The sequence below is a fragment of the Apiospora marii genome, assembly GCF_038362585.1.
Source record: "Apiospora marii strain CBS 49790 chromosome Unknown utg000003l_segment0_segment0, whole genome shotgun sequence".
Classification (NCBI taxonomy): domain Eukaryota; kingdom Fungi; phylum Ascomycota; class Sordariomycetes; order Amphisphaeriales; family Apiosporaceae; genus Apiospora; species Apiospora marii.
Window position 1 is genome coordinate 1,334,275 of NW_027117374.1, and position 11,404 is coordinate 1,345,678.

At 54.1% G+C, this 11,404-nt stretch overlaps 4 protein-coding genes across 4 annotated transcripts; 2 read left to right on the forward strand and 2 right to left on the reverse strand.

Annotated features, from left to right (window-relative positions):
• Window positions 1-169: 169 nt before the first annotated feature.
• Window positions 170-2,070, reverse strand: PG985_003923 (MFS general substrate transporter; the record flags this gene model as incomplete). The annotated part of the gene is made up of 3 exons (XM_066823692.1): window positions 170-1,230; window positions 1,291-1,600; window positions 1,696-2,070. The coding sequence occupies 3 exons, from the start codon at window positions 2,068-2,070 to the stop codon at window positions 170-172; spliced, it is 1,746 nt and encodes a 581-aa protein (XP_066686852.1).
• A 2,462-nt stretch (window positions 2,071-4,532) lies between these two features.
• On the reverse strand, window positions 4,533-5,545 carry PG985_003924 (uncharacterized protein; the record flags this gene model as incomplete). The annotated part of the gene is made up of 2 exons (XM_066823693.1): window positions 4,533-4,938; window positions 5,169-5,545. 2 exons carry the CDS (start codon window positions 5,543-5,545, stop codon window positions 4,533-4,535), a joined length of 783 nt encoding a protein of 260 aa, XP_066686853.1.
• Window positions 5,546-8,678: 3,133 nt separating this feature from the next.
• PG985_003925 (uncharacterized protein) lies at window positions 8,679-9,663 on the forward strand (the record flags this gene model as incomplete). Its single annotated transcript, XM_066823694.1, has 2 exons — window positions 8,679-9,324; window positions 9,473-9,663. 2 exons carry the CDS (start codon window positions 8,679-8,681, stop codon window positions 9,661-9,663), a joined length of 837 nt encoding a protein of 278 aa, XP_066686854.1.
• Window positions 9,664-9,936: 273 nt separating this feature from the next.
• Window positions 9,937-10,845, forward strand: PG985_003926 (uncharacterized protein; the record flags this gene model as incomplete). The annotated part of the gene is made up of 1 exon (XM_066823695.1): window positions 9,937-10,845. One exon carries the CDS (start codon window positions 9,937-9,939, stop codon window positions 10,843-10,845), a length of 909 nt encoding a protein of 302 aa, XP_066686855.1.
• Window positions 10,846-11,404: the final 559 nt, after the last annotated feature.

Consider the following 11,404-nt stretch of genomic DNA (forward strand, 5'->3'; position numbering starts at 1 on the left):
CTAGCGACCAGTTTTTATTAATCTAGCGTAGGTTTTCATGATCTTTTGTCTATCCTGTAGTGCCATGCCATCATGGGGGGCATTCCTTCCTTTATCCTTCCTAATGCAATGCGCAACAATCTTCTATTTTTCTTTTTTGTTTTTGTTTTTGGTGGGTGGGTATCATTAATTAAACGTTCTGCGCCGACTCCTCCGCCGCGGCCTTCTCGCGCATCACCCGCGCCACCCGCCAGCCGGGCCCGTAGATCCAGTTGACGACGGCGAAGGGCGTCGCCACCACCGCCACGAAGATGCCGAGGCTGACGTAGGTGACGACGGGGCCCCAGCTCGACACCATGAGCTCGACGACGGCGACGCCCGCGGCGCCCAGGCTGCAGCGCACCAGGTTGTTGATGGCGGTGCTGCCGGCGCCCTGGCCCGGGCACAGGTCCGAGACGAGCGACTGGTTGAGGGCGAAGACGGCGTTGCTGGTGGCGGCCACGATGAACTGCATGATGAGCGGGACGACGATGCGCCAGTCCTGCGCCGTGTCCGGGTCCGGGTCGGCCTCGGTCAGGAACGAGAGGCCGTACGCCGCCGTCGACGCGACGAAGAGGCCCGAGATCCACGGCAGGTGGCGCAGGCGCGTGCGCTCGATGGGGAAGTCAACGGGGATGTTCTTGGCGGGAAGCTTCTGGTCCTCGGGCAGGCCGTGCGCGACGTTGTAGGCCGCCTCGGACTCGCGGAAGTCGCGCGTCATGAGGAAGCCGACGATGCTGGAGCCAACAATGGTGCCGACGCCGTTGGGCAGGAAGGCCAGGCCGATCTCAAGCTCGTCGAGGCCGAAGTGGCCCTTGAAGATGCTCGTCGTGCTCGAGGTGACCATGCTCCAGACCGCGTAGATGATGCCGCCGAAGACCAGGTGCAGCAGCACGTCCGGCTGGCCCAGGAGCTTCAGCGGGGCCAGGAAGGACGCCACGGACACCTTCTTCCGCTGCAGCGTCTCGTCCTCCTGGTCGTGCACACCGGCAGGCGCCTTGACAATATGCTCGATGACGGGCTGATAGAAGCCCTTGAGCCGAACCGATCCGTCACCGGCAATCGTGCGCAAGGTCTCGGGCAGGAACATGATGATCATCACGAACACGGTGCCCGACAGGATCACCAGGAAGACGAAGATGGATCGGAATCCGAGCTTCTCGGCAAAGATGCCGCCCAGAACCGGGCCGACAGCGATACTGAAGTTACGAACTGTTGGGTGATGTTAGTAAATGTGGCTAGAAGTGGCTTCAGAGAAGTAAAAGGACTTACTGGCTTGGTAAAAGCTGATGTACGCGCCCTTCTCAGAGGGGTGCGCGATATCCTGGATGACACCATTGCCAATGCTGACTGTCGACGCGCTTCCGGCCGACTGCAGGCCACGGAAGAGGAGCACGACGGCGAAGTTGGGCGAGAAACTCAGGGCGATGTTGGCGGCCAGGTAGACGATGAAGGAGGCGATGTAGATGGGCCGGCGACCAATGGTGTCCGAGAGCGAGCCCCAGAACAGGGGCGAGATGCCTTGGACGACAAGGTATGACGTGATGGTGAGCGAGACGCTGGAGAGGGATACGTGGAGGTCCTATAGCGAGTCGCGAGTGTTAGCCTACCGGCGTGGCAAAGAGGATGGATGGGCGACTCGATTAGTCTACGGTGAAGGTGGATGGGGTCACTTACGTCTGCGATGGTCTTGGTGGCCGGGAAGTAGATGTTGGACGAGAGTCCCGAGAACAGACCAGCCACGCCGATGATGGCGATGAGCATCCGCTTGTAGCCCACGGGGAAGACATGGAACGGCTTCTCGGGCTTCTCGGACTTTTCCACGTCGGCGAGCGAGGACGTCTCGGACCTTGAGTGTATCTGTTGGCCCATGTGTGCCTTCACCTTCTCCTCGTCGATGGAGCGCCCGTCGTACGGCGTCTCGTCCCCGTGGAAGGTGGCCGAGTGCGACGGGCTAGGCGGCGACTCGACAATCTCGGGGCGGTTGCGGTAGGCTGGGTTCTCGTTGCTGGGTGGCCGAGTCCCGCCCAAAGAAAGGGAGAGTCTAGTCATTGTTCCGGTTGTGTGGTGAGATGAATCCCGAAGAGGCGAGGCAGGCTGGGTAGGATAGAAATTATGCAACTTCTATGCTGGCGGACGAGCCCTTATACTCAGTGTTCGACGTGTTCCTGCAAGTCGTCTAGATATTCCGGCCAAGAGTTGTTTGGGTTTGTCTGGACCAAAGATCGATACAATTATAGAAGGGAGCTCTGTATTTAACCACACAAGGTCACCCTCGAGAGGACCCCCCCTCCCCTTGGCATCACAACGCCATATAGCCCAGCATATTTCATATAATCGATGGCGTGTAAACGGCTACAGGCGAGCCTGGACTGCCAAGAACGAGGATCCGGTAGGAGATTTGGGTTATCAAAGAGACCCGGCATTGATCTTCAGGCCTGCCAAGAGGGGTGGGCCGGCTTTGATGACCCGTCAGTCATGTGTGGTCCAGCAGCCGCCGCCGGGAGATGGACTGGTCTAGCTGGTCTCGAAGCTGCGGTCCGTCCCCGCTGAAAACCCATGCTGCGATGGATTATCATCATGAGCCTCATCCCCCACGCGGCTTGGCGTTCAAGGGGGTCGCATATTTGCCAAGAGAGGCCGGCTGGTAGATCCTTCCATGTAATGTCTGGCCGTGGGATGGCAGACTGGTACAGTCCATATATTTGCGAGACTTGATCCCCCGCTGGTCCCGGCTTCGATCCCCACTACTCCTGACTGTGCTGCTTGGGCGGCGTCAAAAGAAACAGATAGTATTCGCGCTGTGCGGCAATGTGGGTTAGGGGTCGCGTCGCGTTTCCTGCCGTTACAGATAAAGATAGAATTCAGAAGTGCCATCTTGACGCAGCATGAGATAATGTTGCGGGCGTCGTGGATTGTTCGTGGAGAAGAGAGGCTGCTGGTTGCGTTACCTTTTCGTTGGTCCTAAGGCAACTCCGGTCGCGGCTAGTGGGAGATCGACGCTCCACTGCCCCCAACCGCGTAAGCCCATAGCTCGTGCGTCCGTTGAAATGGCATGTAACCCCCCATCTAATCTCGGCCAGATTGCGGCCATAAGATTTTACCGCACAGTCGCCCTATGCGAAGCTTTTTGCGCAGTGTGCGGACAGAGACAGCAAAGAAAAAGAAAGTGAAGAAGAAAAAAAGGAGGAGCTTGGAGGGGTAGCTGGGCAGAACTGGGGATGGGCTTGTTGCTTGGCTATGATGCCCAACCGCCAAGAGAGGGTCGTTTGTTTAAGCTCAAAGTCATGTGAAACAAGCGCTGGCAATGCCGGGCAGTCCAGGCATGGCATCCGAAGGCGCTTGCCTTATTGAAGCTTAGTTGCTGGCTTCCCCCGTGGGTTGCATGTGATATCACCGCAGGCGCTCCGTAGCAGGCGCCGTCGTCGAAGCCAAAAACCAATCAATCACCACAGGCGCCTTATCAGATGCCATTGCCCCATGTCAATGCCGATGGTGTTGATGCAAGCTTCTCCCTTCTCGGGCCTTATCTGACAGTCTTGGGTTTCGGGGCGCATCCAATAACAGCGGCGCAGGATACTCTATGAAGCCTTATTGGGATCTTCTGTTTCGGTTCGCAGGGTTGTAACGAAACATTGAGGTCCCTTAGGGGCCTCGTGTGCCATAGGGGCGAGGGGCTGAGGGGGGCCAAAGGACAGCAGAACAAAGGGGGAGAGAGACGAGACCCGAAGAGTGCCAGGAGGTGGTCCAAATTAAATATGTGATGGTTGGATGAGTTGTAGCTGTTGGTGCATCGGCCTGACCCAATCTGCCAATGCGCTCAGCCCGGGGACAAGTCGAGTGAGTAACGCGTGGAGGGTGAGGGTGGCTCGGCGGGTGAGACGTTCCCCAGTGAGTCACGCGACCAAAGAGCAGTGAAGCGACAGCCGATCGTCGCTACCCCATCTACACTTTTTTTTTTTTTTTTTCATCTTCTTTCGCCTGACTGATGTGATGGGAGCTGACGTCTTCTATAAGGCGAGTTTCACGGCGAAACGACGCCCCCCACCCGTTTACCCCTGACAGGTTTTGTGCGGGCACCAGGCCCCACAGGGATCTACACGGCGAATGCTTGTCTCGCGAGGTTGCTAATCTTGATCACCCACCGGAACTCGGGCGCCTTAGTTGAACATGACGCGGCGGCTCCCAAGCGGGTGGGTACACGGGAGCATTCGCTCTAGAACATCCGGCTCGCCACAAGGGTCCTCATGTTTTATCAATCAACTAGGTATGGCATTTTACCGTAACCATGTCACCAGATCGGCGTCCCCACTAGATAACCACCCCGTTCCTTGGCCGAGCCCAAATATAGAAATGCCCTTATCTTCTCCCATGAGATAAACGTCCATCGTTGAGCCCTGCTCCAGCCGGTTCACCTTAATTCAACTTGCGACTTGACAGGCCTCGATTGCGCCTTCTGCTACTGTAGCGATGACAACAGCACCGACAGACGCATAAACGCCGATGCGAGACTGTCAGCCGAACTTCTCGTACTTGTTGCTGCTATTGCGCACGGCTTGGCTGGGCTTAAGGGTTTTCTTCAATTGGGCATGGTAGCTCATGTCAGCCGTGGTCAGGTCGTTGAAAGTTGACATGACAGTACCAGGCTCAGTTTGCTGAGCGCGGGAGCGGTTTAAGTTGCGAATGAACTTACGCAATCCGGGAAGCCCTGAGCCCGGTACGTGTTGTGGCAGCTCCGGTGCTGCCGCGCGACTGCCGGCGGGGGTCAAGCTCGAGGTGCTCTCGCCCGACGCGAGGTGCTCGCGCGAGCGCCTGACCCAGGAGCTCAACGTCCGCCCCAGGTCTGTGATGCGGCTCACGAACAGGGCGAGCATGACGGGCAAAGACAGACACACGAGGCCCATACTGACTTCGATATAGCTGTTGTGCAAACCGAGTCAGATCAGTCTACAAAGCGCTGTGGGGGCAATGGTAGACCGGACACGGAAATCAGATTCCGGCTTACCATGTAGCATAGATAGCAATTCCTGACCACCATGAAAAGTCGTCGACATCCAAATAGTACTGAATGATCAAGTTTGCCAAACCAGCCCCGATTGCCCTGCGAACGCAAATTAGCCGGTCTCCTGTACCGCTAAATTTTCACTCACATTAGGCCAGTCAAGAATATGAAGCTGATTCCGATCTTCCGTTTTTTAGGTAAACCCAGACCTTTCAACTGACTGAGCGGGAGCAGCAGGATATAGAAATCCATGATGACGCCGAAATAGCACCCGGCCAAGAGTATTTTCGGGGCAAATGCAAAACACCGCTCAAAGAAGACATCGTCCAAAAAGCCGTCATGATCGCTTGGCCGCGGTATGCAAGTCGCTAGCTCAATGATGATATAAACAATGCAAAAGGTTGCAACCAGGCCTAAGCCGATCCATACCATGATTCTGACCTGGCGGACGGGACCGAAAAGGCGCAGGTAAAAAAGCAAGAACGCCACCTTGATCAAGGAGTTGCATATGCGGTGGAGAACCATGTCTGCGATGGAGAGCTAGGTAGCAGGTTATTATCGGCACTGATGATGAAACAGTGAAGATGGAGTAGTGTTATGGACACAAACGACGGGGGGCGACTGGACATACCTTCATGTAGAATCCATACTTGCGAAGGGATGCATCCCACAGATGGATCCCAAGTATGGAGTTCCCTGGCTTATCACATACTTCTCAATCGTCAGTAGCGTTTCCCAGATTCCAATTTGGGAGAAGTTCTTACGTTTCAATACCACGCCAGCGTAGGCAAGTGTGGCCAACTATGAGAATACGAAGTCAGGACCAAGGGCGCCGGCTCAAACTGGGTGATCTCACCGTTCCTGCGACGCAGAACCCTGGGACCAGTCAGTACAGCCTTCAAACCAAAATGGCGTGTTGCAATGGGAAACGTACAATCATCCAGCCCAAACGATCGAGTAACTCGGAGCCGAACATACGTCCGGGACCCGACCAGCAGGACCATAAGCGCTGACATTACAGCGATTACAATAACCAGCTGGTAGGATATCGACTCTGGGTCGACTAGATTAGACTCTTGCCCCAGAGGTGGCTCTCGTGCCGGAGTTGTGTCCAGGTAGTCATCCATGGCGATGTGAACTGTTTGACTTTTGGGATCTGAGCTCGGATGTGGTGACCTGGGTGTGTGATGTGTAGTTGAAGGTTGAAGGAAGGAAATGTTCCAGGTTAAGTGACGATCTGGCGGGAACTTAGCCAGCGAGGCGTTTCTTCCGATGTCCGCTGTACTTAAGTTGTTCCTTTTCGATCCGATTGGCATGCTGTGTTTGCCTGGTGGCGTTCTTGTCGTGCTCTTGTTCGTGGAACCCCAAACGGTCCCATTGGTTGCACAGCGCCAAGCAAGGGTCGGTGTTTGCTTGAAAAACATCGAAACCACGCCACGCTGAGGAAAAGAGGGGAAGCGCTGGCCGATATCATAGGCGGCCCGATCGTGATATCTCTTCATAAGTGATAGCCGCAAGCCTAGTAGGCGCTCTTGGCAGAGTCTGGACTGCACAGGACCAATGGAAGCAACACTAAACGCCCCCCGCCAATGCAGACCATGCCCGTATCGGCTGCATCTACAGTATCGGACTGCAGCTAATCGGCAGAGTCACAGTTGTCAAGTCATGGGGCTCAGAGTAGGTTGGCTCTCTGGGGCGGCGATGGGCCACCCGATCTCGAAAACAACTTATGCGCTCTTGAAGATCTACTACCATCCCCCGACGTAATGCTAACAATGCACCCTTTTGGTGTTGGCCAGTAACGTAATAATCGCCATAGTCATCTCGGGCGCTCTGGGTTTGGTAAGCGAAAGGAGCAATACACCACAGTGCTGCGAATGTGCCGTCCCGGAGTGATTGGGAAAACAGAAGTCCTGGGTGCAGCATCCGGGGCTGAGCACTGACTTGTAGCAAACCAGTCAAACTGGTCAGATAGCTCTGCAGGCTGGGACTAAGGCAGCTCCCGGTGCTAGGCTCTTGCCAGGGATGTTATGTGCAGTGATGTGGACTCCATTTCACCATGTGGCGCTCGCTGCATCATCTCATAGGAGGTCGGCTTGCCGGCCCGGCAATGGGCCGTCCGAACCAGCATGTATCTACGGCCGTAACGATCCCCAGCCCTTTGGAGCCACCCACAAGTGAAAAACGTTACAATAAGTATTGGTCAAACGAGAGGGTTCCCAGCTGCGGAGCCCTGCTTGCTTGTACCCAGCCCACATTTCACACTTTGCCCGCTGGCTCTTCTTCTGGATATCTCTCCATAGCTCGAGGAGATATTCTCAGGAAAGTCTCATGCGCTTGTTTTGAAGCAATGACGCCTTGGAAGTATTGGTCTGTTCGCGACCAGCAGTCTTATGAAGCCTGGCTTCTATACCACAGGATGCTAGATCAAGCAATCGTATGTATTGCCAAAGCTGAGGATGCCCAAAATTTATCAGCCCTGGCCGATTCTGCTCTGGGTCAAAACCTAACCAAACCTCTTTCAGTCCCATCTGGGACAACGGAATCATCTCTATATCCCTTGCGAGTCTCTAACTTGGTAGTCCTGGCAATCTTTCCATGGTCTAGAGATTAGCATTGTGTCCCTTACATCCCACCTTGATTGGTTGTCCTCGCTTAGCAAAGTCGTATCTAAACCTACAGTATGTACAATGTCTAGAGTCTATGGCTATTTGAATAAGATATGTCTTTCCAAGACCCGATCATACGATTTTGTGTTCAAACTAGTAGCAGAGCAATTCTACTATGAGATAACCAACATGCAGTCTGGAACCCAAACAGGATGTGCTCTTTAATTGAGTTTCCCGTCTCATGTATGGATCAACAAGTCCCATATTCGACAAGCATCTCTTTTTATGCCTTCTTTCTACACGGAAATCCGCTCAGTTCAAGGGAGCTACGTGAAGTCGCACTCGGTATACACAGAAAGCCTTTGGGAACACCTTTGACTAAGACGTTATAATTGTCGAAACCACACTTTATTTCCCAGGCATGCTGTTATTCATGGAGATAGGACCCTAGAAATCTCAATATCATCCACTATACCAGGTGCTATGGAAGCGGCTTCAAGATTTACATACCGCACTCCCCCGTTTCGACGGTATGGCTTAGAGAACCTTCAAGAACAAGCTTGTCTAAGGTATATAACAAGATATGATGTATTTTCAAAACAAGTGTCATGTCCTTACGATGTATCGTTTGATTCAGGCACGACCAAGGTGGCAAGGGTGTAAGATGCCTCCCTTTGTGGCAAGGCAAGAACTCTGCTTTATTCAAGAATATGTATGACTGTTTTCAGAAGTGCATGTATTGATGTTCCAAGAATTTCCTGTTATCACAATATGGCTTCGGAAGCCTGTAGCCTCGATCAGCCTCAGCCCAGCGCGGGGTGCCCTCGTTCTCAAGGCAACCAACAGACGATGCCAACAGTTGTTGCCTAGTGAAGTAAGGTTCTTCTTCTATTTAACCAGAACTGTTTCTACGATATCAAAGAATGCATAATCTCAGTCCAGCGTCAATCTCTCCACCTACAACTTCTAGAGGAGCTACACCAACACAGCCAGCACATCGCCCCCAAGAGCCACTTCCCATCAGAAGACGGCCAGCACGACAGACCAACATGGACTTCTTTAGATTCCCAGGCGAGGTACGCAATATGGTGTACAAGGAGTTACTTGTGAACATGGAGACCACGATTCAGATCTTGGATCTGCGCCCATGGCGCCCAGAGCTACTCGGGGTTAGTAGCGAGATCGGCCGGGAATTGGGTCTCGGGCCCGTGATACTCCAAGTGAGCAAGCAGGCCAGAGCGGAGGGGGGCCCGTTCTTGTACTCGCTGAACCGCTTCGACCTACGAAACCGGCTAGGGTCTCCTCTCAACCACCCGCATCGCTGTGCGACCTTGATGGCGCAGTTCGCGCGCAAAATCGGCCGCGAGAACGCACAATGCATCCGCCACGTCATCATCCAGTTTCCCTTTCTTAACCAGAAGAATGGATGCACCATGGGCTGGACATGGATGGAGGAGCCCCCGCACATTGTGCAACTCCTCGCCTCCGAGTACGGAAACGCCGAGACGGTCGGGTTCCGGTTGGGCGAAGACGGAATCATCGTTGGCCGCGGCCTAGACTGTGCCCGAGAGACAAATCAGGGAGTTTCGCTGATTGACGCTGAGCTCCGCTCGATTCCTTCCTTGAAGAACATTTGGGCGTCCATCTACGAGGAGTGCCATCATTCTGACGAGGATATTACCAAAAAAACAATTCGTCAACACTGCTCTGCGCGACGCCATGGCCGAGAGAGGATGGAGTGTACAGACGGTTTCTGATTGTACCTCATATGACAATTCCGAGGACCCGATATCTTCATGCTCTTTGTACGGCACACGGGGATTGGAGGATGATGTTCTCGAAGATCAGGAAGACGACGGAAACAACGAAAGCTATGAAGACCACGAAGACCACGAAGTATACGAAGACTATGAAGATTACGAGGACTATGAAGACTACGAAGACTACGAGGAGTACGAAGAGTATGAAGACTGCGAACATTACGAAGACTACGCAGATTACGATGTAAGGCGAGTAGGACGAGTCAGATGGTAGATAAGCACAGCGTCCTATCGCCCGACAAAAGCTTCATATTAGCAGCCAACACGATAACTTGCAATGTATCACAGTCATATTTCCGGTAGTTGGCAGCCGCTTCATATGTAGATAGACCGACCAGCTTAGGACAACTCGGCTCCATCCACAGATCCGTGACCCTAGAACGCGCAACGCCATAATTCATGATACCGACCAACATGCCATCCAAGATGCCACCTTGTCCAGGTGTTGAAGCAGCGTAAAGAAGAGGGCAAATCCTCGGATCCGCTCATGACGTTCCGTAGCATGACGCTCGACGCCGCCACCGACTTCTGCTTCGGCACCTCGCTCGCTCGACGCCCTCGACGTGCCCGAGATCCGGGCCCCGCTGCTGGTGGCTATGGACGCCACGCTGCCGCGAGTCCTCCCCTTCCCCGCGGAGATCCGCCAAATGATCTACGGGGAGCTTCTCGTGTACCGCGGAAGCGGGATCGAGTTTGCAGCCAAAGAGCGCAGGGTCCATCGACCCCTGTGCTGGTCAGCTACAGCGCCAAGGGCGCCGCCGCACATCCTCTGGGCCTGGACCCCTCCGTCCTCCAGTTAAGCAAACCCACCCAATTACGCCGAGACCAGCCTCGTCCCCTACATGGGGAACCGCTTCGATCTGCGCTCGAACCTAGCCCGACCAGATACATGATACCACCTCCCCCTCGACGCGTGTCCAAAGTCCATGATTACAACGGGAAGCGCGTCACCGCGTTCGCGCGCGGCATCGGCCCACGCAGTGCCGGCCTAATCCGCCACATCTCCCTCGCCTTCCTCGACCCGCCCCATTTCGATCTCGACGGCCGCATCCAAGAGGACATGGCACGAGGCCGAACGAGGCGGGACCTGCTCGGCCCCGAGTACCCGAACCTCGAGAACGTCGACCTTTGCTTGTTCAAACATCTGTACTTTGATGGGGACAACTGGGGGAAATACCTGGCTTTCACAAGACACCAAACTCCGGGTGATGCCGTCGCTGAGGAGTGTCCTGTCGATACCTATTCATATAAGCAGATGATTGACCAAAGATGGAAGGTGACTTCGTCCTGCAATCCTCATCATAACGATGGGGAAGTCGATGGGAACGAAGACGATCGATCCGTGGCGTGGCCCATACGAACGTCCACGATTGATATTTGGTCACTAATATGGTAAATAGGTCTTGAGACTTTCATGATCATCGCTCAATAAATCAGGTTAAGAATGCAATGTATTGCCGACGTTGTTGGCGATCGTTGCTAGTGGCAGCGCGTTCGGCTGCTGCGTTACCGGGAATAAGCTAGTACTACGGGGCCTGACAGGCCTGAATTAGTAGGGAATACAGAGCAAACCAACCAGCAGGCGCTATCGAGGTCAAGTACAAATATCATCAAAAACTTGCAACAGTCACTGTCAACACATGATTTGGTCTTAACAAAGGTCTATTAACGGAATGGCACTCTCTCTATTTAGTGGTATCCTCGCAGCCAGAATTCCGGAAGGTGATGATGCCTGGTCCTCCAATCCAGACACCCTCGCCTCAACGACTCTGGCGGCCGTCAGGGTGCGCCTGTCCCGGTTGTCTTCTTTTTTTCAACCAGCGACGCTCGAAACAGTAATGCCGTAAACCATGCAACCCAAAACTTTTCTGCTCATCGTAAGAAAAAAAGACAAAAGGAAAGGACGTGACCATGATCATACGTGGTATTGATTATGCGTGAAGAGTCGTAAAAGG